The following is a 26961-nucleotide window of genomic DNA, read 5'->3' as shown; positions in this document are numbered from 1 at the left end:
TTCTGCAATTTACCATGTTCTATCTCAGTTAAGTGTGTTTCTTGTATAAATGCTATGTCTATTCTTTCCTTTTTAAGTAGTGTCAATAACTTTTTTCTCTTAATTTGGTTGAGAATTCCATTAATATTAATAGTCATATAGTTCAATGTACTCATCCATTTTCAGCTCTCTCTCTCGCCTCTTGAACCCTTCCATCTCTCTTTTTCCAAAATCACTCTTTAAATTTTTCTTACTCTTTACTATACACAACAATATAACTAACAAAAACACGAAAACCCCAACAAAAACAAGATATACACTTTATATAAAAAAATATGAACTCCCCCTGTATTGAGTTGTCCTTGGCTCCTTGCAAGACAACCACAACTCCCCTTTCTACCTGCGTTGCGATACTGACCACAAATGTCAACAGATTTCGCAGTGGGTAGATCTTCCCCCTTCCCAGCCCTCCCTCAGAGAAAACACTATATTATTCTAAAAATATAACAAAGCTCTTTCTTTTTTTTTCCTTTTTAACCTTAAATGTCTGTATTCAAATTATCAACTTTCCAACTTTCTATACATTATCTTAATGGACTTTTTAATATTTTTTTTCTTTTCCTTCTACTCTTCTTCCCATTGTCTGTTTGGCAATCGTTCAGCAAAGCGATGAGCATGTTCTGGATCTGAAAGCAGTCTATTTTGCTCACCATTTTGCACTGCTGGATGTCACAACACAAAGTTGTAACCTTTTTTCCATAGTACTGTTTTTGCCAAGTTAAACTCCTTTCGTTTCTTTAAAAGTTCAAAACTGAAGTCCAGATAAAAAAAATTTTTCCCCCCATTGTACTCCAATGGTTCTTTATTTTCCTTCACTTTTTTCCTTGCCAGCTCCAATATTTTCTCTCTCGTTGTGTATCACAGTAATTTTATTAGTATGGAGTGCAGTTTTTGATGTGGTTATGCCTTTGGTGTCAGTGTTCTGTGGGTTCTTTCAATTTCTATTTCTTTTTGGAGTTTTTCCACTCCCAAGATTTGTGGAATCTATCTTTTTATGAATCCTTTTATATCTTCCCCTTCTTCACCTTCTTTCACGCCCACTATTTTTATATTGTTACATCTGCTAAAATTCTCCAAAACATCAATTTTTTGGGCTACCAAATCTTTTGTCTCCTTAATCTCCTTGTCTCTATCTTCCAGTCTTTCTTTTAAATCATTCATTTCCATTTCTACAGCTGCCCCTCTTTCTTCCACTTCATCAACTCTCTTTCCTATATCTGCTATAGCATTTTCCATTCTTTGCATTCTTAATTCTGCATTTTGTATATTTTCTTTTATTGTGTTAAACTCTGCCATTATTGTGTCCATTACTGCCTTTGTTTGGTTGTCAAAATTTTCTTTATTTATCAGCTGCTTTTGCTTTTTACCTATTTTTCCTTGTAAGTTTTTATCCTGCTCTTTGTCTTCCTTCTCTGGCTCCCTTTCTTGTCTCCGTGTTGCTTCTTCTTCCATCATTGTCTCTCCTCCGGTTTCTCCAGCTGGTGCTGCAGCATCCCCCGGGAAACATTGTCGCTCTGGCTTTGTAGGTTTGGTGGGAGCTCCCCGGTCCCATGCACAGGTAAGGCCTTCCTCGTTTTTTTCCAGAAATTTTCTTGTTTCTTCTGTCTGTCATTTTGGTCTTTTCTTTCTTTGGAGCCATCCTCAGGATCTTCTTGTACTCTTCATCTTGCAGGTTCTCTGTGTTTTATTTCTCTGCTTTGTTTTTTTTTACTTTTTTCCCCTACTTTTTCTGTGGAGGGCTGGTTTTCCCCAACCAGCCACTACTCCATCACGAGACTTCCCCTGGAGCCTCCATGTTGATGCAATCATGAAGCAGGCTCGTCAGTGACTTTACTTTGTGAAGTGTTTGAGGAGATTCAGTATGTCACCAAAGACTATCAAACTTGCGACATCTATGTGTACCATGAAGAGCATTTTGGCTTGTTGCATCACTGCCTGGTATAGAGATGCCAACTCTCAGGACAAGAATAAACTACAGAGAGTTGTTAACTTGGCCTGCAACATCACAGACACCAGACTTCACTCCATCAAGGACATATACAAGAGGCAGTGTCTTTAAAAAAAAAAGCAGGCCTCTATCCACAAGGACCCCCACCACCCAGGCCATGCCCAATTGGGAAAAAGGTACTATTGGGAAAAAGGTACAGGAACCTAAAGACAAGCACTCAACAGCACAAGGACAGCTTCTTCCCTGCTGCCATCAGATTCCTGAATAATCAATGAAAGTAACTTTTTGTGCTTTTTCAAAATATATAGTAACATTGTAAGATGGTTCGAATCTGAATGTTTACACAACAATGCTGCTGTAAAACACCAAATTTCATGACTTGTTCATGACAATAAATTCTGAAGAGATCAGATAGACAAGTATTTCGATAGCCAGAAACCAATTAGGGATAGTCAACATGACTTTGTGCATGGTAGGTCTTGTTTAACCAATGTTATAGAGCTTTTTGAGGAGGTTAACAGAAAAATTGACCAAGGAAAGGCTATGGGTGTTGTCTTCATGGACTTTAGTCAGGCCTTTGACAAATTCCCACATGGGAGGTTTATAGGAAGCTTCTGGTGCTAGGTATTCATGGTGAAGTAGTGAACTGGATTCGACAGGAGAAGCCAGAGAGTAGTGGTGGATGATTGCTTCTCAGATCGGAGGCCTGTGACAAGTGGTGCGCCTCAGAGATTAGTGCTGCAACCATTGCTCTTTGACATCTATATCAATTGTTTAAATGATAATGTGGTAAATTGGATCAGCAAGTTTGCAGATGACACTATGATTGGAGGTGTTGTGGACAACGACAAAGATTTTCAAAGCTTACAGAAGGATCTGGACCAGCTGGAAAAATGGGCTGAAAATGGCAGATGGAATTTAATACAGGCAAGTGTGATACATTGCATTTTGGAACACCAAACCAAGAAAGAACATAGACAGGGAAAGGTAAGGCACTGAGGAGTGCAGTAGAACAGAGGGACCTGGGAATACAGATACATAATTCCTTGAAAGTGGCATCACAGGTAGATAGGGTTGTAAAGAAAGCTTTTGGCACATTGGCCTTCATAAATCCAAGTATTGAGTACAGGAAATGGGATGTTATGGTAAAGTTGTACAAGACATTAACCCAGAGGACATGGGTTAAGAGAGAAAGGAAAAAAGTTCAAGGGGAACGAGAGGGAGAACTTCTTCACACAGACAGCAGTGGGAGTGTGGAATGAGCTGCCAATGAGCTACAAGAAATTTGGAGTATTGTGTGCAGTTTTGGTCACCTAACTACAGGAAGGATATCAATAAGATAGAAAGAGTGCAGAGAAGATTTACTTGGATGCTGCCTGGACTTCAGGAACTGAGTTACAGGGAAAAGTTAAACAGGTTAGGACTTCATTCCCTGGAACATTCAAGAATGAGGAGAAATTTGATATTTAAAATTATGAGGGTGAATAGATAGAGTAAATGTAGATGGGCTTTTTCCACTGATGATAAGTGAGATGCAAACCAGAGGACATGGGTTAAGAGAGAAAGGAAAAACATTCAAGGGGAACGAGAGGGAGAACTTCTTCACACAGACAGCGGTGGGAGTGTGGAATGAGCTGCCAGCTGAGGTGGTAAATGCAGGCTCAATTATAACATTTAAGAAGAATTTGGACAGGTACATGGATGTGATAGGTATGGAGGCCTATGGACTAGGTGTAGGTCAGAGTGACTAGGCAAAAATAAAAAGATTTGAACAGACTAGAAGGGCTGAAGGGGCCTGTCTCTGTGCTGTAGTGATCTATGGTTCTATTTCTTCAAGAAATGCAATGTTTTCTGGGAGTTAGTTTTAGTTTCTCATTTATCAAGAAGGTAAATCTTTGTGATTTTTATAAATGACCTGGATGAAGAGGCAGAAGGATGGGTCAACAAGTTTGTGGATGACATGAAAGTTGGAGGAGTTGTGGATGGATCTGAATGTTGTCAAAGGTTATAAGACGATATAGACAGGATGCAGAGTTGGGCAGAAAAGTGGCAAATGAAGCTCAATCCAGATAAGTATGAAGTGATCTATTTGGGAAGAGCAAACCAGAAGGCTGAGTACAGGGTTAATGATTGGTTACTTAAGAGTGTGGATGCACAGAGGGACCTTGGGGTTCAAATCCATACATCTCTCAAGGTCACTGCACAGGTTGATAGGATAGTTAAGGTCTATGGGATGCTGGGCTTCACTAATGGGGGGGGAGGGGGGGAGGATTGAGTTCAGGAGTAGAGGTCATGTTACAACTCTACAAATCTCTGGCAAGATCAGACTTAAGAGTATTGTGTTCAATTCTGGTCACCTCATGGATGTGGAAGGAAAACAAATCTTATGAGGCAAGATTAGCAAAGCTGGGACCTTGCTCTTTGGAATGTAGAAGGATGAGAGGAGACACAGTAGAGGTCTACAAGATTATGATAGGCATAGATAGGGTGGACAGCCAGCACTGTTTCCCAGGGTAGGAACAGCAAACACCAGTGGACACATGTACAAAGTTAATGGAGAGGCTTTTAGGGGAGACATCAGGGATTAAAAAAATTTATATAACACAGAGTTGTGGGTGCCTGGAATGCCTTGCCGGGGATGGTGGTGAAGGCTGAAACTTTAGGGGCATTTAAGAGACTCTTATACAGGAACATGGATGAAAGTAAAATAGAGGGTTATGCGGTAGGGAGGGTTTAGTACTTTTTTTTAATAAATAAGGAATGCACGAGTCAGCAAAACATCCAAAGGCCGAAGAGTCGGTACTGTGCTGCAGTATTCTCTGTAAGCTGATTGTACTGTAACAATGATCAAAATACAAATATTGCAAGCTATACCTTGAGTGATTTTCTCCAAGTGCCACAGCGATTCTGCAGATACCATGTGATGTTTCCATATCTCCATTTTGAACAGCTTGTCTCAGCTGCTCCTGCAGCTGCAAGACCTGAGGGATCAGCTTCAGTAAAGTGTTTACGTATCTGTAGGTTCCCAAAAAGAACCCAGCGTTAAACGATGGAAAAGAAAATATATTGGATGCACAAAATCTTTTAAGCAATTTAAAACTACAACTGACAAATTCCAGGCAAATCAGGTGAATAGAAATAAGAACATTCAAAACAATTAATTCTCATTTGATAGGGATTTTGGATGGGATATATAAAGAAATTAGTAATCAGGGTAAAATATCTAGATATACTCCCTTGTATCAGAATAAATGTTTTCCTTTTACGGTTAATAATTACCTTCTTAAGATTTGGGATCAGAAAGGGATTAAGATGATAAATAATTGTTGTAAATTAAGTCATTTTTTAATCATTTGAAAGAATGAAGGAAAGGTATCAAATATCAACTCATACCCTTTTTTGTTATTATCAAACTAAATCAATGTTACATAATTATTTTGGGAAGAATTTGCTTTTACCCAAAGAGTCGAAATTTGAAATGTTGGTTCGTGATAGAGGGAAGAAAATGTATAAATTATTGCAACAGAAAATACCTAAAATTGATTTGTATAAATCAAGTCTTAAATGGGAGAAAGATTTAGGAGTTGATTTTGATATTGATTGTTGGAAAATTATTTGTAATGATAATATGACAAAAATTATAAATGTTAAGTAGAGGTTAGTAACTTATAATTTTATACATCAATTATACTTGACTCTGGAGTATTTGAAAAGATATAATTTGCATTATTCGGATTTGTTTTTTCGACATAATGGTCAGAGAGGTATGTTTTTACATTCATTATGGTCTTGTGATAAGGTTAAATCCTTCTGGTCTCAGGTTAAGGATTTTTTAGGGATTATTTTGAAAATAAAATTTTCTTTAGATCCAAAACATTTTTTTAATTAAAATTGGTGATATTAATGAGTTTGGTTTGTCATATAAATTGGATAAATTTCAATTAGCTTTTTTTGAGATTGGCAGTGGCAAGGAAACATATAGCTATTTCGTGGAAAGATCAGATGAAACTTAATTTGCAAAGGTGGCATTCGGAATTAAGGTATTCTGTTGGGAGAAGAGAATGTATAATTTAAGGGATAAATAATGTATTTAAAAAGATTTGGAACCCATATCTGGATTATTTTAAATGGAAAATTTGAAGATGGAGATCTGGTTGTAATGGGGTTTCCTTAATCCACAATATAAGAATTGGTGTTTGGTATTCTCTTTTTTCTCCTCTTTTTCTTATTCCTTTTCAGGGGTCAGTAGGTATAGGGGTAAGATTGGGGGGGTGGGATGTATTTGTAGGTAGGGGAGTGGGGGGTTTGGGAATTTTTTTCCTATATATCATAATTCTAACATGGTTTATATATTTTATTGTTGTATTATCTTTGTATTCATGGTTGTTTTTAAAATATTCAAAAAATATCTCTGAAGTAACACACGGAGTCAACCAATTCTTTTAAGTAGTACATGGAATGAAACTGCAGAGGCAGTTTAATTTTCCTTTTTAAGATGTATCTATTAATGATGCACTAGTCCTCTCCAATTCTCCAAACTACAAAATAAGTAGAACAAGACAATAAAATACACATTTAACCTCAAAATAAATTAATCAGCCAGTTTGTTACACTGCAGACTGCATAACCCGCAGAATGAACGCTTCATCTAAAGTTTTGGGTGGATCTCAATGGTGATGCTGTTAGACGAGGAAGACAAAAAAAAAGTGAAAAAAATTACAAATGCTGAGAATCTGAAATAAAAACAGCGTGATGAAATACTTTGATTAGACAGCATCTGTGGAAACATAAATTGTGAACATTTCACATCCAATAAAGCAATAAGAACTATGCAAGCAAACCTCTTCACTAATCAAGTGCTCTCCAATAATTAGCCTCCAGGGTTCTTTAGGGAGAAAATTCTAAAGATGTACAACACTCAGAAGAAATTCCACACATTGCCTGCCTTAAATGGTGGACCCTTATTCTGAAACTCTACAGCCCACTGATACTCCACAAAAGTAAACATTCACTGAGATTGACCATCAATCCCCCCAGAATCTTGTGTTCCAATATGCACACTTGTAAATTTTTTTTAAATTCTACAATAAGTATAGAGACAACCAGCTCAATTTATTCCCAGTGCTATTCCTTTATCCTCCAATGCAGGTATTAAATAAAAAAGACCAACTAAGGCATAGCACTCAGGCATATGATCACCAAAGTACTATGTTACAGACTTGTGATATTAAATATATTTTAAAGAAATACTTTGTGGGTTGGAAACAGAAACACACACACAAAGACACTTACTCAGATAACATACTGAAGACTGTTCACTGAAGCTGGAGAGCCATTAAACTAGAGTTGATTGTTCTATAGAAATAGAAAATAGAATGGATGCTTGCACAGAAAAGCACCTGTGTACACAAACAGCCATTTGCTTGTTGCCCTGTGTGGACAAACTGGAGACCATCTCCTTGTTAACCCATACTTTGGGAGAAATTGGAGATTGAAACCTAAAAATCATGTCATGATCAAAGCAGTCATGTTATTGAAAGATATTTGAAGCAGCATTTTAAGTATTCAACCAATTTTCATCTGAAGTCTGAAATGCAGCAACGTACTGTGAGAAAGGACTACTATTGTGCTCTCCTTATCAAGGGAGGAACAAAGAATCAAAGTGGCTTCAGAAAAGATGGCTACTTCAACTGTCTTTCTTTAAGACAGAGCAGTGCTACTGTGGCCATTGTAATCGGTATTTCATCTATATCCCTTGCCTGGGTTTGTGAAATCATGGTGGAAATCAGAGGTTCCGTAACCTCCACACAAGCGAGGAAAATTGAGGAAAAATCATTCGTATGAAGAAACATTGATCTGAAAGCAACTCTACAAGAATTTGTGAGTTGAGAAGTCTGATGACTTGGCACCTCACCTACTCCATAATTACTTTTCATCAACAGCTAAAGACACTGAGTTTCAACACAAAAGATTTATAAGTCTGAACTTTGAAAATGACTTTTCAGAACTGTAATGATTTGGATCTGCCACACACATTTCTGCATAAATGGGGTTAATTTTAGAGTTAAGCAAGATTATTGTTTTGAAGATACCATTGTCTTGGTGAATTTCTATTGCTGCTGGTCTACGTTGTAACAACTGTTATAATGATAATGTTTGGGACAAAGACATTTTTTTATTCCTATATTTGCTTCTGTGATTACAATTTTAAAACTGTGGAGCAAATAATTCACATGTGATTCAAAAGCATATTCCAGATTTTATTCAAGGTTATTTTTATTTCAGAGCACCATAATATTTGGGACATTTGGGTTCACAGGCGTTATGATTACTCAAGTATGTTTAATTGCTTCATTCGTGCAGGTATAAGATAGCTAAGCTTGCTTCTACACTTTTAATCACCTTTGGCATCTGTAGTTCCCATTTTTCAACACAAGGAGCATAGTTATGCCAATGAAAGTCAAAGAAGCCATTATTAGGCCAAAAAACAATAACAAAATAGGAAGAGAACCTTAGGATTAATGATGTTTGTTCCATCATTAAGAAGAAAGAGCATCCTGGTGAGCTCAGTAATTTCAAAGTGACTGGTATTCCAAGGAAGACTTACACTGCTGACGAACAGAAGAATTCTCATCATAATGAAGGAAAATCCCAAACATCTGTCCCGCAGATCAAAAACACTCTTCAGGAGGTAGGTGTGGATGTGTCAATGACTACTATCACCAGAAGAATTCATGAACAGAAATACAGATGCTACAGAGGAAGATGCATACCCCTAGTTAGCCATAGAAACAGGATGGCCAGATTACAGTTTGCCAAGAAGTATTTAAAAGAATTCTGGAGAAAGGATGTAGACAGATGAAACCAAGATTAACCATCTGTAAAACATGATGGTGGGGGTGTTATGGTCTTGGCATGTATGGTTGCCACAGGTACTGGCTCATTTATCTTCATTAATCACTTATCTTCAATAATTAATCGCAAAATGAATTCTGAGGTACATAGAAACATTTTATCTGTTCAAGTTCAACCAAATCCCTCCAAACTCATTGGACGGGGCTTAATCCTACAGCAAGATGTTATGGCTATATTAAAATGTTTTAAAAGAGAGAGATTGTGGAGGGTTTAATGTAGGTCACTTCTCAAACAGATACTTAAACTTCATATCTCATTTAAAATGCAAGAGCTTTGTTGAAGCTGGACATTCAGACACCAGTGGCTTTACAAAAGGCAATGGAACTGCTTTAGAAGGAATTTCAAAAGGAAGTGCAAATGGAAGAGTCCAGGCTCAAGTGCTGCTGATAAAGAGAGAGTGCACGAGAGGTCAGGGCTGCAGTCACTTTTTGAGGCTGCAACATGGCAAACTGGGAGCCTAGAACAGGCTCCCAAGAGTTATGTACAATAGTAGTTTTCATGAAGCTTTAATAGAAACTCAAGAATATAAAGGGGATGATGGTATATAAATCATGTGTAAGCAGCATATTTTACTTTCATTTGGATATCATATTTGGCACCGACACATGGGCTGTATGTACTTTTCTATATTTAAACATTTTGGATGGAAGACACTTCACAAGAACAATAAGAGAAAGAGCAGGTTAAGCTGCAAAAAGAGGATGCAATAAAGAAACTATCTCTGCTAGAGTGAGGCCCAGATTGATAAACAAATGACTGAAAGATGAACAGGAGAAAAAAAGGAGAGGGGGATAAATAAAAGGGCAGCCAAAAGCTATGAATTGCAGAGATATTGAAAATGCGTTGCAGATAGGGGAAGCGCCCACGCAGGGGAAAACAGATGAATATGAATTAATTGCAGCAGAAATGGCCCAGTCTGATATAAACACAGAAACAGAGTTAAAGAGTTCAAATGGCTGCAACTTGGCCAGACAAAGTAAGAGATGCTATTCTTCAAGTTAACTTCTTTAAATCAGTGCAGGGGGCCAAAGTCAAGGGTTTCAGAGTAGGCCAGGAAGAACATAAAATCAGTTTATTTGCAGATGACCTACTGATATATCTGACAGACCCAGTAAACTCATTATCCAAACTGCGCTCTACTCTGGAAGACCATGGGGAGATCTCCGGCTTTAAGGATAATTGGAACAAGAGTGAAATTATGCCAATCACTAAGGGGAACTACAGCCAATTTCAACAGAAACATCTATTTAAAGTGGCCACAAAATGGAATCAAATATCTAGGAATTAGAATAGACAACAACTTGAATAATTTATATAAACTAAATTATACCCCCTTGCTTGAGAGAATCGAGGAGGACTTGAATAGGTGGAGGTCCCTGTCCATAACTTTAGTGGGCAGGGTCAACTGTATTAAAATGACTATGTTGCCAAGGCTTCAGTACCTCTTCCAGACACTGCCTGTGGCATTGCCCTAGGGATTCTTGCTCTCACGAGCAAGAACATTTCTATGGAGTAGCCAGGGTCTCTATGGAAAAATTGACCTGGGATTACAGTCTGGGCGGACTTTGAATGCCAGACTTCAAGAAATACTACTGGGCAGCCCAATCAAGATATATCTCCTTTGAAGGGGGAGATGTACCATCCTGGGCACAAATTGGCCTGTGCATGGTGGGCGAAACGGTAGCAGAGGACTTTATTTACAAATGGGATACTAAATTGCTAAATGAGGAAGCAGGCAACCCTATAAGAAAACAAATCATCACTATTTGGAATAAAATTGGGGCTGTCCCCAAAAACACTCCCAACACCAAAAAAATTAATATCATTGACAGTAAGTAACAAGATCCTGGACAGAGGCAGGTTCATTAAATCTATTTAAGAGGGAATTAGATCTATTTCTTCAGTATAAGGGTATTAAAGGTTACGGAGAGAAGGCGGGGACGTGTTACTGAACTTTAAGATCAGCCATGATCTCGTTCAATGGCAGAGCAGGCTCGAAGGGCCGAATGACCTACTCCTGCTCCTATCTTCTATGTTTCTATCTGGTGTCATAATGGCATAAGGTGCATAGAGGTCTGTTATCAGAAGTTAAGTGTTAATATGTTGAGGGTCTGGCAGGGGGAGGGGGATGGAAAGAGCTTGAACTCTGCAGAGAAATCTGTACAGAACTGACAATTGTAAAATGTACTCAATGCTGATATTGTTAACATGGACACTGACAATACTGATATCTGTTAGAGTTTGAGTTTGGAAAATCAAATAAAATATTCAAAAAAAAACATTGAAACATTTCAGGTTGAAGATCCTTTGTCAGAATAAAATAAATACTGCTGTCCTGCTCTCCCTCGGAAGACCGCTACCTGGTCTTTCCTGAAGGCCCGCTGCTGGTCCCCGTACTGGTCACTGGAACTGCTGCAGAAATCTTTTTTCATCAATTTAAAATTACAACACCATAACAGACACTTCTGGACCACAAACCTGCACCACCCAAATACACCCATGTAACCAATTAACCAGTAGGTCTTTGAAATGTGAGAGAAAAATTATTTGTTCCTATATCACCATCCAGGGACTTTAACAGCCTTTCCAGGTGAGCCATAGATTCACACACCAGCTCAAACCATGTCCACTGGATTCTTTACTCATGACATGGCCTCCTCTATGCTAGCAGAACCAATTATAGACGAGGTGAATGTATGCAGAGCTTCTGCACTCCATCCTCAAAAGCCATCTTGAGATTCCAGTTGCATGTCATTTCCACACCAACCCGTCTGTCATCGTCCTTCTTCATTGCCACAGTGAAGCCAAATGCAAATAATGCAATTCCCTGGATGCATTTAAACAGTGCCAATAATGTAAGTTATTGCTGTTGTACACTTCTGACAGGTGGGAAGAATGGAGAACTTTCTTACGATACTGTACTTTTCATCTTCCCGACTGACCAGAGCGAATAATGAAACAAAGAAAATTCTTATAACAATGGCCTACGATTTGGTCTTGACAGTATTTGCAATTATTGTATAATGAAAATGATCTCATTCAGTTTGCCATGCTCATATTTTAACACAAATAAAGTTGTTTGTTGTTACCAATTCAAGCCTCCTCCACTGGGCTCTACTGTTCTCTAGGTTACCCCCAGTCAGTGCTCGAAGGCACAAGGACAGCTTCTTCCCCTCTGCCTTCAGATTCCTTACTTTAACTTTTTCTTGCACTGTTTATATTTATTTTGTAAAGTGGTTCATATAAATGTTTGAATTGTGATGCTGCCACAAAACAACAAATTTCGTGATGTTCACAACAATGAATGCTGATTCTATGATCAGTTGAATCAGTGCTTAACAATTCAGATATTCAGAAATAAGTGAAAATGTTATTTTTAAACATTGTTCATACAGCAAAGGATAACAGCCAGATATTGTTAATGCTCAGCAAACTCTCAAGAACCAAAAGCTAATATTTTATAAACAGTAGATGGAATTCACAAAGAAATATAAATTATATTTTATGCATTTTTCAGGTCACCAGCTGAATGCAAAATGCAGGCCAATAATTCTTCCCAAGCACTTTTTTAAAATAATATTCTAGACTTCAATACAATCATCTATTATGAATGTTAATTTACTTTAAACATTTTAATCATGCATAATCTGGAAATCTAAATTTGACAATTAATATTTTTATAGTGCAGCAAGGAAAAGTGCACCAACAACAATGAGATGAACAACTTGTTCAAAGTCTTAGACTTCTGGAGAAAGTTAAATGGTGCAGAACAGGCCTTGCAATCCAATGGTCCATGCTGACCAAGTAGTCATTCCAGGCTGGTCCTATTTGCCTGCATTTGGTCCATATCCTTCCAAACTCTTCCTATCAATTTTGAACCTCAAAATTGTACCTACATCTATAGCTATCTCTAGTAACTCATTCTAGATATGGGCTACACTTTCAAGTTAAAACATTGCTCCTCAGGTCATTCTCAAGTCTCTCTTCTCACTTTAACCCTTTGTCCTCTAGTTCCATAAATAATTTACCCTGGGGAAAGGAAATGTGAGGTCTTTATCCAGGCCTCATGGTTTTGTATACCTTTACAAGGTCAACCTCAGCCCCACGAGGCCCCAGACTATCCAGCCTCTCTATAATTCAAGTTCTAGTAATAGATGAATCTCTTCTGCACCCTCTCCAACTTAATTAAACCCTTCCAATTGCTGGGCAATCATGAATCCCTAAGTATTTACTCCATGATTACCTCATCAATGACTTGTAACACTGCACCACACTGCCCAATGAAGGCAAGCATGCCCTGTCCACTGCGTTGCCACTATCTGGGAACTATGAAGATACAGATCTTTCTCAGAGACAAATTATACTTGCCATTCCTTTGCCCATCTTCCCAACTGATTCTGATGTAAGCTTAGACACCCTTCCTCACTGGCCACTAGAACACCCATTTTGGTGTCAACTGCCAATGTAATTAACTTTGTTATCTCTATTACAGATTTAGATAACAAACAGTGGAGCCAGCACTCACTCGTGAGGCACACTACTGGACACAGGCATCCAATGAGAAAAACAACCCTCCTCAACTACACTCCATCTCCTTCCTCTAAGCCAGTTTTGAAATCCAATTGTCCAGCTCACCTTAGACCCCATGTGATCTAACGTACTAAAGAAGATTTGCTTAAAAAAAATTATATTTCACAAACACTTTTAAAAATTGTACAAAGCAACCAAAACAATCCGTTAACAACCAATACTAATCAAAATATTTTTTTTAAATTCTGCAAAATATCCTGAAGATGTACCAACACAAAAATATACTATATTTCATTCACCTCAAAGATTTATTAAAGATTATGGGCAAGAGTAATACCTGAAGTTAGAATATTTTTTAAGCAAAAAAAAAATCACAAAATTAATCCCAAAACAGGTGACACAAAAAAGAAAGGGCTCATGAGAAGTATATGGTAGCCTTGAAGAAACTTAAAGGATTTAGAAGAGCTCAAAGGGGCCATGAGAAGGCCTTGGCAAGTAGGATTAGGGAGAACTTGAAGACATTCTATGCATATGTGAAAAACAGAAGGATGACGAGAATGAAGGTGGGGCCTCTAAAGGAGGCAACATGTACCTGGAGGTGTCTGAGGTCCTCAATGGATACTTTGCTTAGTATTCACAAGCGAAAAGGACCTTGATCAGGGTAAGGTCAGAATAGAACAGGCTTTAGTGCTGGATGATGTTGAGATTAAGGAAGAAGAAGCACTGGATCTTCTTAAAAATATTAATATTGATGTCTCCAGGGCTGGATGTGATACACCCCAGGTTGCTGTGGCAAGTGAGGGAAAATATAGCTGGGACAGTGGGTATGATCTTTGAGTCCTCTTTGGCCACAGTAGAGGTGCCGGAGGATTGAAAAATGGAAAATGTGGTCCCCTTGTTTAAAAACGGTAATAGAGAGAATCCTGGGAATTATAGACCAGTGTGTCAGTGGTGTGAAAACTATTGGAGAGATTTCTTAAAGATAGGATCTATGAGCATTTGGGGAAGTACAGTCAACTCAAGGATAATCAGCATGGCTTTGTAAAGGGAAGGTCGTGCCTCACGAGGTTTTTGAGGAGGTAACAAAAGAAATTGATAAGGGTAGGCCGATAGATGTAGTCTATATGGATTTTAGTATTTAACAAGGTCGTTCGTGAGAGAAAGTCATGAGACATGGGGTCCATGGAGTCTTTGCTGTGTGGATTAAAAATTGGCTTGCATGTACAAAGGAGAGAGTAGTGGTGGATGGAAAGTATTCTGCCAGGTCAGCGACTAATGGAGTTCTGCAGGGATCTGTTCTGGGAACCATGCTCTTCGTGATATTTATAAATGACCCAGATGAAAAGACAAGGATAGGTCAGTAAATTTGTGGATGATACAAAGATTGGAGGAGTTGTGGATAGTGCTGAAGGGTACAAAAGGATATAGGCAGGATGCAGAGTTGGGCGGAGAAGTGGCAGATCGAGTTCAATCTGGATAAGTGTGAGGTGATGCATTTTGTCAGGCCTCACCAGAAGGCTGACGACAGGGTTAATGGTCTGTTACTTAAGAGTATGAATTAATAGAGGGATCTTGGGGTCCAAACCCATATATCCCTCAAGGTCGCTGAAAAGAATGTTAGGATAGTTAAGAAGGCCTTTGGGGTGCTGAGCTTCATTAATAGGGGAGTGAGTTCAAGAACTGACAGGTCATGTTGCAACTCTACAAATCTCTAGTGAGATCTAGTGAATATTATATTCAGTTCTGGTCACCTCATTATGGGAAGGATGTGGAAACTATGAAGAGGGTACAGAGGAGATTTACTAAAAAGTTCCCTGGATTGGAAAATAAGTGTTATGAGGCAAGGCTAGCAGAGTTGGGACTTTTCTCTTTGAAGTGTAGAAGGATGAGGGGAGACTTAATAGAGGTCTACAAAATTATGAGAGGTCTAGAAAGGGTGGCGAACCAGTGCCTTTTTCCCCAGGGCAGGAATAGCAAACATCTGAAGACATATGTACAAAGTGAAGGAAGGCAAGACATGAGGGGCAAGTTTGTTTTAAAATAAACACAGAGTGCCTGGAATGCCTTGTCAAGTATGGTGGTGGAGGCTGAAACATTAGGAGCATTTAAAGAGACTCTTATGGATGAAAGAAAAATAGAGGGTGATGAGATAAGAAGGTCTTTTTTTGGTGGGAAAATATGGTCGGCACAACATAGAACACTGCAGTACAGGTTCTTTGATCCTCTATGCTAATATGTTCATGTGACAAAATTTAAACTTGGCCTTTTACATACACACATATTTGTGCACAGGGAACAGAAGAAAATAAATATCAATCCAGGATCCTTTGGGGAACATTGAAAATATAATGAATAAATAGAATGCATATTAATTTGTTCCAACACAACAAACTATTTGGGGCAAAAAGAAAATGAAAATGAATGTTTAATCTGATGAAAGAATCCTGTCCTGCACTTGTGCCAGCTCTATACAATTCAAAAGCAAATTGGACACTGTAGCAAACATTAAATATTCATCATCGGTTTTTAACAACAAAAGGAATTTGTGATTAAAAAAATAGTGCACCAAGAGCACAAATTGCCCTGTTCTCTAGAGATGCCAACAACCCACAGAAAGTTAACATACTGTCAGCAAATTCCCTTACCTTTGAGCATCAGGTTGTGAAATTGCATTGACAAGGGCTTCAACTGCTATGTCAAAGAGTTCGGCATTCTGTAGTGATGAAAATGAAGCCTGCATCAAAGATTCACAATCCAGAAGAGGAATGTCCAGTTGCACCCAACTTGAGAAGCACTTAAGAGCCTTCTGACTGATGAACACTGGCGAATCTGTCTGTAGCAGTTGCTGAAGAAGAGGAAAAACAGCACCAGATTCTTGTGCTAGAGCATTTCGCACTTCACCTTTCCGATACTGAGGCAGACGACTTGTATGGAATTCTTCGGGGAGGACAGTTAGCAGTTCCAGCAAAGCCATGCATCTAGCTTTGCCGTCCACATCTGAACTTTCAGTCTGGAACATCTTTACCATGTCACCTACTGCATTTGGCCATCTCTCAGGCATCATGTTGAGTGCCAATGATGCCAATGCCACACATAGTCTGGTGAGCACGATCTTGGATCCAGAAGCAAAACATGCAATCTGATTGAAAAGTTGGGATTTCAAACTCTCATACTGATCCGAGGGTATATCATTCCAGTACCGGGAGATCTTGATGTGAAGAGCACTGGCTCCAAAGTACTGAATCTCAGGCACTTTATTTGGACTGAGCAGTGCCCAGCTAAATTGCCATGCTTGTGGAGAGACTTGAGCCTGCATCAGCCATTTCTGAGCCAAGTTCTTATTATCAATATTTGGATCATAGTACAACTGATGCAATGCCTGCAAAGATAAAGAGATGAAAATATGAGAACAACCTCCTTTACCCAATGAGAGGGATAAGAGAATGGACATACTGAAACAAAACAAATAATCCTAAATTGCACAGATATATCTGCAGATCGTTTATTAGCTCATGTACAGAAGATCAGTGAGAAAGTTTGTTTTGCAAGCAACCCATACGTAGTACAGCAAATAAAGTAGAGCACAGCAAACAAGAGAAAAAAAGCACCTGACCAAATACTGTACATTGGGTGATTTTTTTTTTAAATGAATATCTTTTGATTTAAATCAATTAGAGAAATATAGCCTCAAAAGACTCTGAAAATAAAATAGATTATATATGGAAATTTTATCTTACAATCTAAATATGTGGGGAGTACACACACGCTTGAAATCATAAAATATGAAGAAAGAATTGACAAATGACAAATTTAAAAATAAACTGGAATGGAATAAAGTTTTATGGGGAAAAACTGAACGAAGAACTGGTATACATTTAAATGCATGTTAATGTATAATACTGCACAATAATGCAATATGAAAATATAACGATGGGTAAAATATTTCCATTACCATGGAAGATGGGCAGAATGACAAGAAATCGATGGACAATAATAAACAAATCTATACAGACATGCAAAGAGGGATGAGAAATAGACTGAGAATAAAGATGTTTCTTCAAATAAAGTAAATGTTCTAACAGATTATGTGAAAGTCCCAAATAAAGAACATTTGAAATTTACAAATTTTGCAATACAGAACATTTGCAATCATTAGAAAATACAAGTAGAACCAGGTAACTGAAAAAAAAAATCAAGCTTCTTGGCAAGTGTTCAAGGTAGCTCTTGATCTTTCAGAGCAAGGACTGATTCTGTAGGAAAGGACAAAATTACAAGAATAGTAATTACTGAAAAGGAACCATTGATGAAGATATTGAAATAAGTCAAGGCCATTGGCCAGTTGATTAAAATTTATGATCTGAAGTTAATGCAAAATACAAATACTTTTAATTATATGATGGCACTGGCCCAGAGGACCCTAAAACCCAAGAACAATAGAAATTCACCAAGACAAATGGTTACTTAAACAAAAGTTACTTTTAATTTTCTTTAAACATAAAAAAAGATCAAACTTTAACTTATTACTATTAACTTAACCCCCTTCTAACTCTAAATGCACATGTATATAATGTGTACAAGTTCAGAAAAGTTATTTGATTTATATTCCAATCTCACTTCCCACTCCTCCAAGTTCACCAGTATCAGGCAATTCTTATATTGTGCACAGAATGTAACATTTATGAATTTTCATCAAGCTCTGGTGCTTAAATACTTACCACTTTGTTGGTTTGAAACAGATTTGTTGCTCATTGGACACACACAAACTGATTTACTTCCATCAGTGTCTTCAGTGCCTTGCCGAAGAAACTTGCCCCATCTGAGTTTCCAAAGGATAACCTCTTTTTCTGCAGGTCCTTTTGTTTCCCTTATTTCAGGTGAAACACTCTAGCCAACCATTTCCTCTTGTAAGGACCACAAGCATTTTCAACAGGCTGAACTCAGAACTCATGACCAGTCTTCAAATGGGGTTTCAACAAGCTGCTAGCTTGTCATGTTTTGGTCTCCTCTCTCTCTCTGCTTGCAAAAACATATGACCTCTGAGAGCAGCAAACCGCAACCAGACAGATTGTGACACCAGGCCCAAACTTCTGAGTCCATTCATCTGTTGCTTTCAAAATAATAATCCAGGGGGTGTGGCGTGATAGCGTAGGGAGAAGATGTGGAAAACGTCTCTCCTGGCAGAATTAATTAATACTCGACTTTTTTTAAAAAATTTTAAATGTATTGAATAATTTTAAAATTCTTCTAGCGGTCTTAAAAGATGGCTGCAAAAAAATCTAGAACACTAACTGCAAAAAAAACAGCTATAACTGAAGTTACTGTGATGAAAGAAACTGGGCCTATCTTGAAGACTCAACCTCCGATCCTAGTTCTTCTCCAACCTCTATCTTCAAAGCCTCCACAGGTAAGAATCCAAATTCCAGCACCACTTTCTCAGGGAGCTGGAGAAGATGGCGCTGAAGCATGGAAGAAAACTGAAGAACTGACTGTGGAACCAACACACATGTGCAGAACTTTGCGCATGCACACTGCGGAAGTGACTGTCAGAGTTTGCGGACCCTACTTCTTCTATGGTTGCAGCAGAAAGCTCTCCTGCAATTTCAACCACTGGCAACTTCCACAGAAGAAGAAGAGGTAGGAGTGGAAGAGGAAAGTCTTGTGCCACAATCACAGGGAGAGGAATCAGAAGAAGGAATGAATGTCAAAGTATAATAAAACTGTTGACAAAATTAAAATCAAAATTCAAAATTTCAAGAAGATTTTCAGGAATGTCATGTGGAGGTAGAAGAATATAAAGATACAGTTAACAAGATAGAAGATTCTTTAATGGCATGGGAAATTCAGAAGAAAAACTTATTGCAAAAAGTTGATATGTTGGAAAATCAGAGTAGAAGAAATAATGTAAAAATTGTTGGTGTGTCTGAGGACTTTGAGGGCACTAATCCAATACAATTTTGTCAAAATCACCTGCCTGAAATTCTGGGATCAGAGAATTTTCCAAATAGTTTGGAACTTGATAGAGCATATAAAGCTCTAAGGAAAAAAACCATACCCAGGACAACTGCCACGCTCTATTTTGATTAAATGTTTACGTTACCAAGATAGAGAAATTATTTTGAAAATGGCAGTTTAATAATCCAGAATAATAGAGAATTCTTCTGTGCAAATTTGAGTAATGAAATTGTCAAAAGAAGAAAAGAATTTAACCCAGCAAAGTCAGTTTTGTTGAAGAAGGAATATAGATTTGCTTTTTGATATCCAGCAGTTCTTAAAGTTTTTTTATTGACATCTTCAAGCACAATTTTTTGCTAATGAGTCTGAAGCTTTGGAATTTGCCAATTCATTGCCTAATTATAAGCAGAATGGAAGACCATCTTATTTGTCTCAACAAATGGAAGGGGATCAAGAAGAATCGAAAGAAGGGATTTCACCAGGAAGGCAGCCGACTGAGGTTCAAGTTGAAACTGATAATGATCAAGTTAATAGAGACCTTGAAGATTATCATTCTTGACTAATTGAAATTAAATTGTGATATTCTATCTGGGGGAGGCAGATTTCTCTTTTTTTCCCTCACTTTCCCTCTTCTGAGGCCTCATGCCACTTGTAATTAAGGGAGTTAATACTGACCTAATCAGCGCTTTTGTTTTTTTTCTCTTGTTCTTTTATTTATTATTATTTGGAGTTTCTTGCTTTCTATCTTTGGAGATGATATGTTTTGAAAGCTGGGACGACCCGGGGTGGAGAGGAGAGTATTTTCTAAATTATATTATGATAACACATGGTTTGAATTATGTAATGCTTAATGTGAACTGGCTCAATAACCCAATTAAAAGGAAGAGGATTTTAGCTCATATTAAGAGGTTGAAAGTAGGTATTGCTTTTTTGTAGGAAACTCATCTAACTGAGAAAGAATATCAAAAGTTAAAGAGAGAATGGGTTGGTCATCTTTTAATTCTAAAGCATGAGGAGTGGCTATTTTAACTAATAAAAACTTTGCATTTAAATTACAATCAACAGTAATAGATCCTGTTGGCACATTTGTGTTGGTAAATTGTCAAATTTATTCAAAATCTTGGATTTTTATGCATGTGTATGCTCCTAATATAGATGATGAAAAATGTATTCAAGATGTTTTTTTTAATCTGGTATAAGCAAATAGAAATATAATAATTGGTAGAGATTTTAATTGTTGTTTGGATCCAACTTTCAATAAATCTACAAAATCTTTAATGAAAACGAAAATGGCTAAAAGAATATTGACATTAATGGAAGATTTAAATTTGGTGGATATTTGGAGGAAATTAAATCCTAAAGAGAGAGATTATTCATTTTATTCTTATCAGTTTGATTGTTATTTCAGCTCATCTACAAGGAAGGATTGAGTATGTATAATATAAACCTAGAATTGTATCAAACCCATTCACCGTTATTGATGTCATGTTTAAATTCTGATAGAATTTACAGACGGAAATTTAATTCGTCATTATTAAAAAATGTAGAATTTTGTGACTTTATGAGAAGTCAAATACAGATGTATTTAAATTTAAATATTAATTCAGTTGACAATAAATTTGTTTCATGGGTTGCTTTAAAAGCTTATTTAAGAGGCCAAATAATAAGTTATTCAACCAAAATGAAGAAAAAATATCTTAAGGAAGTAGATAAATTTGAGAAGGAAATTGTAATTTTGGAAAAAAATTTACAAAAAACCCATCTGAATAAAAAAAAGTTGGAAATGATAAATAAAAAATGCCAAATAATTAAATTCAAACTTATAGGATAGAGAAATTAATTGATAGAACTAAACAAAAATATTATGAATTAGGAGAATGAGCACACAAGGTATTAGCTTGGCAATTGAAATGGTGCATGCATCAAGGATTATTAATGCAGTTAAAAAAGAATTTAAAAATTATTTATAAACTATAGGATATAAATAATTTTTTTAGAGAGTATTATACTAAGTTATATTCATCTCAATCATTGAACAATGAAGAAGAAATTAATGATTTTTTTTATAGAATCTTCAACTTCCATCTTTGAATTGCCAAGCTCAGAAGAATTTAGATTCTCCATTAACATTGAAAGAGGTTATTAAGGCTTTAAATTCTATGCAAAATGTTAATCTTCTGTTGAAGATGGGTTTACGTCTGAATTTTATAAAAAAATTAAAAAACTTATTGATGCCTTTAAACAAGCGACTATAACTTGTTCATTACCAGAATCTTTTCAAATGCTGTAATAACAGTAATACCCAAGAAAAATAAAGATTTATTAAAACCTGAGTCTTATAGGCCTACATCGTTATTAAATGTTGATTATAAGATTGTTGCTAAAGTTTTGGCTAATAGATTGAATGAATATTTATCTGAGTTAGTTCATTTAGATCAATTTAATTTAGCTAAATTAATTAGTTTAGTTCATTGTTCTCAGAAACAATCGGATTTAGCATTAATTTAATCGTTAGATGCTGAAAAGGCTTTTGACAGATTAGAATGGAATTATTTATTTAAGGTTTTGCAAAAATTTAAATTTGGGTCAATATTTACAAATTGGATTAAAGCTTTATATAGAAATCCTTTGACTAGAGTAGTTACTAACAGACAACTTTCTTCTTCTTTCTCATTAACTAGATCGACTAGACAAGGTTGTCCTTTATCTCCTGCATTATTTGTTTTAGCAACTGAACTGTTGGCACAATCAATAAGGCAAGATTTTAGTATTAAAGGAATTAAAGTGAATAAGGAGTATAAAATTAGTCTGTTTGCAGATGATGTATTGATTTATATAACAGATCCTGAAAATTCTTTAATTTCTTTATATAAAAAATTACAAGATTATGGAGAAATATCTGGTTATAAAATTAATTGGGATAGGAGTGAAGTTATGCCATTAGTAGAAGGAGATTATGATTGTTGTAAATGTGTAGCTCAATTTTAGTGGGCATATAACCCAATTAAATATTTAGGTATTAGAATTGATAGAAATTTAGACAATCTAAATATGTAAAATTAAGTTCCATTATTTAATAAAATTAAAGATGATTTAAATATATGGAATAACTTGCCTATTACCTTAATAGGCAGAGTGAATTGTATTAAAATGAATATTTTTCCAAGGATTCAATATCTTTTTTCAATCTGTTCCTTGCTTGGTACCTCAAGAAATGTTTAAAGATCTTAATTCAAATGTAAGGAAATTTTTATGGAAGGGGAAAATGAATAGGGTATCTTTGAAGAAATTAACTTGGAAATTTGAATTAGGTGGTTTACAACTTCCACATTTTCAGAATTGTTATAAAGCTGTACATTTGAAATTGATTAATAATGTTTGATCTCAATTAAACCTTCTATTTAGGCAAATATAGAGATAGATAAAATTGATGAGAAGTCTATGTCAGAATTTATTTACAAATGGAATTCAAAATTGTTAATTGGTAAGGATCCACCAATTTTGAAACATTTAATTGAAATATGGAATAAAATTGATTGAGATGAGTGGAAAAGAAAAGATTTCAGTGAAAATGCCCTTATATCAAAATAAACTTTTTCCTTTTTCTGTAAATAATCAGTTTTTAAAGATATGGAATCAACTGGGGATTTAAAAAAGTTGAAGATTGTTTGAAGCAGGGAAGTTTGTATCTTTTAAATCGAATGAAGGAGAAATTTCAAGTTCCTAGCAATACTTTTTTTTTGTTACTATCAGGTTAAAACTTTTTTATTGGAAAAATTAGCCCATAGTTTAAAATTACCTAGACAATCTGCTTTGGAATTATTGCTTACTAAGGAAGAAACAAATAAGTTTATTTCTGAGATGTACAAGTTATTACAAAACAAAATGCCTAAGTTGAATATTCATAAATCAAGAATGAAATTGGAACTTGATCTAAACAGGAAGATAGACGAAAATGTTTGGAGAAATTTGTGTAAGGATAGTATGACTAAGGTTATAAACCAAAGTCTAGATCAGTACAATATAATTTTTACGTCAATTGTATTTAACCCCTCAAAAATTAAAGAAATTTGAATTAAATTCCTCAGATTTGTGTTTTAGATATGGACAAGAGATAGGTACTTTATTTCATTCAACCTGGACTTGTTCTAAAGTTAAGAATTTTTGGTTACAAGTTCAATTGTTTTTAGAGCAAGTATTAAAAGGGAGTTTATCGTTAAATGCAATGTTCTTTTTATTAGGGGGCATTATGTCAATTGTTTTAGGACCAAGATTGACTATGTATCAAATTGAATTTTTACTTATAGCTTTGGCAGTTTCTAAAAAAATGTTTGGCTATTACATGGAAATCTGATTTAGTTTTAGGAATGCAAAGATGGCATACTGAAATGAAATCCTGTATTCCTTTAGAAAAGATAACATATAATTTGAGGGATACATATCATTTTTTTGTAAAAGTATGAAGCCCATATTTAAAAATTCTTGGTTTGAAGATTTCATCTCTCGGTCTGTTCCGGTGGTTGTCTCGGTTTCCATAACTAAAAATATGATTGTCTTTAAGTGATGATCTCCTTTCTTCTGTCTTTGTAGGTGGAAGGTGTTAGTGAGATGGATGTGGGAGGTTGGGGGGGTTTACTTACTTATATAATATATGAATATGTTATAATTAATGTTATACAATTTAAAATTTTTAAAAATATTTAAAAAAACAATAATCCATGACTCCACAGCATGTCCAATTAACAGCTTCTTGTGAAGTCTCTATAGGCATTCTTCAAAGTTTTTGCAAAGGCACTCGGAGCCTGGACCGTCTGGCTTGAACAAAGCTCTGGCATTTTAAATAAGATTGATTTTGTGAAGTGTTTGTGACCTACACTATCCCCACAATCTATCTCCTTCAAAAACATATCTATATACAATATAAAATATAATATAATCCATCACAATACCAATGAAGTAGACTATCATGAAATTTCTGGTAAAGTGCAAACCAGCATAATAATTTGGGGCCAAGAAGAAATGGAAATAATTAGGAAATGCAAGTGATACATTCTGGTTTTCTAATTTTCTCTGTGTTCTCTATCTTGTTTTCAAGATGGAGAACATAGAGGGAATTATTCCAACAGCTATCTCCACCTTCATGCTCTCCTGCCTTCATCTGGCTCCATTTTCTCTTTTATTCTCCAATCTGTTTGCACATTTCACCCACCTGCCTCTGTCCTCTCCCCCTCGCAGCATCTGCCCATCAATCTTCATCTCTTCTAGCCCTTGTTTCACCCCTCTGCTCTGCTCTTCTTTTGACAGTGGCTATGTTTCCTCTCAATTTTGATACAGCATCTGACCTGAAATATCATTAATTCCTTCCCACTCCCCTCCACAGATGCTTATAGCAATTTGTTTTTTTTTCCATCTACAAGATTTTGAATTTAATACTATATAATCAGGTGGTACCTAAAAATTAGGAAGGCGAGACAGATATTGAAGTAGATTTGGAATTATAATAAAAAGGCAGAGACCGGTTATACATCAAGTTACAGGTAGTCTTCGACTTCCAACCTATACAAGTTATGTCCACCCACACACACAACTAAAGTTTTTAAAAATCTTTATTAAAACTACTGTCCAAGTACATATTTTGTATTAAAAGAACTGTACACAATGGTCCCTTCTCCCGGCAGCAGCCCAAAGTCCCCATTCCTTGTGATCACCCAAGGACCCCATTCCCCTACTTAGAACCAAACCAGAGTTGTAACCAATCCTTCCGTCCCCATTAGGTCATAAGTCGGGGACTACCTGTAGGTTGGCTGGTGGCAGAAAAGGAATTAGCTAAAAGCCCCAATAAAATGTTGGCTTTTTACTACAAAACACAATGATTTAAGAAGGATCCAAGGATCAGACAAAAAAAAATCTAAAAGTGAAAAAGGTACAAGCTCCAAAGGAAAAGTACAGGTCCTTATCCTCAATTCTGAAAACCGAATATTTTTTTACTGCATGCACAGTATATTTCCAGCTGTTCTAGAGAGACCAAGGAAACAACATGGCCTGGGCAGGTGGAGAGAGAGCACGGCCCGGGCGAGAAGCGAGGAGCGAATGCAGCTCAAAGAGCCACCAGGGCCAGAGCGCAAAGGAACTTGGGTGCTCTGCTCCATGGCCCAGGAGGAAAGAGGAGAGAATCAAGCTGGCACCAAGCAGAAGGTGGTGGTGCCAGAGGAAGAGAGGACAAGGGGACACTGGGCTTTCATGTGGAATCAAAAGCTGTCTTCGTTACCCATAATCCCCTACACAGCTGGAATGCTCTGCGGTTCCAGCTGTGTGGGGGATTATGGATAATGAAGATGGCCACTGCTCAATGAGCCACCTTCAATGCAGCTTTGCTCCATAGAAAGGGCTTATGTTTTGCGTGAATCTGTACCCTCGCCATTTTAATTTCATAATCCGAATATTGAGAAATGTCTGGTCCCAAGGATCTCAAAAGATAAGGACCTGTACTATAGATCAACTAGATGAAGAGTTGAGAGGCCAATTGGAAATGATTAATGAAAATGCAATGCTGACAAGAGTAAAATGAAGCAGCAACTTAATTATTTTGAAAATTTTATCAAGTTATTGAGCTCCAAGATATGATAGAGAAAAGTGAATTTGGACACTGTGGACAGATTAATGAAACTATTTGCAATGTGAAGTGACAGTCTAAGCAACAAGAACAGGAAGATTATTTTGTAACCATATAACAATTACAGTATGGAAACAGACCATCTCTGCTCTCTAGTCTGTACCGATCCAAGTGACCTCTTCTAGTCCCATCTACCTGCACTTTGTCTATAACCCTTCAACCCCTCTCATCCATATACCTATCCAACATTTCCTTAAATGACAAAATTGACTTTGCTGCGACAACCTCTTCTGGAAGGTCATTTCACTCAGCCACCACTCTCTGAGTGAAGAAGTTCCTTCTCGTGTTACTTCTAAACTTTTACCCCCTAACTCTCAACTCATGACCTCTTGTTTAAATCTTACCTACCATCAAGGGAAATTGCCTCTTCACATCTACTCATCATTTGCTTGCTAACGCAGAATAAAAATCTTCCTCCCATATTTCAAGATTTCCGATAATTCTCCTGCCACCCATTGTTCACATTCTTAACCTGAATCTATTCTTTCTGCAGATTCTCACTTCACAGTTGTTCTTTACCCAAGTACCTGATCAAATGTGATCAAGTAATTAATAAAAGTTTTGAATGATTGAGGTTCTGCTACTGATTTTTCTTGCATCCAATTAATAACAGTCTGCCAACTTAATGGCATGTTTATTTCCCCTGTACATGCTACTACATATCAACACCATTAGCTGTTATTTTACACAAGATACTTTCCATGGCACCTTTCTAAATTAATTCTGAAAATGCAAATATACTACATCTAGTGAAATATTTTATGTAATCTGCTGGTTACATCCTTAAAATTAATTTTCAATTTGTCAAATATAAAATCTTTGACAAAATGAAAATGTTAAGTGCAATTTTACCACTATATCCATGATATTGAATTCTATCATTCTGCCAACAAATGACAGCCTA

The 26961-nt window shown here is 36.5% G+C and overlaps 1 protein-coding gene across 5 annotated transcripts in view; it reads right to left on the bottom strand.

The window, feature by feature from the left end:
- The window catches only part of ipo13b (importin 13b), a 200970-nt gene that overhangs the window by 161899 nt on the left and 12110 nt on the right, over positions 1-26961 (bottom strand). For all 5 annotated transcript variants that reach the window (XM_069938711.1, XM_069938710.1, XM_069938712.1 and 2 more), the window contains exons 2-3: positions 16078-16811; positions 4862-5002 (exon numbers count right to left, since the gene is read on the bottom strand). In XM_069938711.1, the coding sequence (XP_069794812.1) occupies positions 4862-5002; positions 16078-16811 (875 nt within the window). The remainder of the gene's footprint in view (positions 1-4861; positions 5003-16077; positions 16812-26961) is intronic.

This window comes from Narcine bancroftii, chromosome 5, assembly GCF_036971445.1.
Source record: "Narcine bancroftii isolate sNarBan1 chromosome 5, sNarBan1.hap1, whole genome shotgun sequence".
In the NCBI taxonomy this organism is placed as follows: Eukaryota; Metazoa; Chordata; class Chondrichthyes; order Torpediniformes; family Narcinidae; genus Narcine; species Narcine bancroftii.
This window is presented reverse-complemented; position numbering and strand designations above follow the sequence as displayed.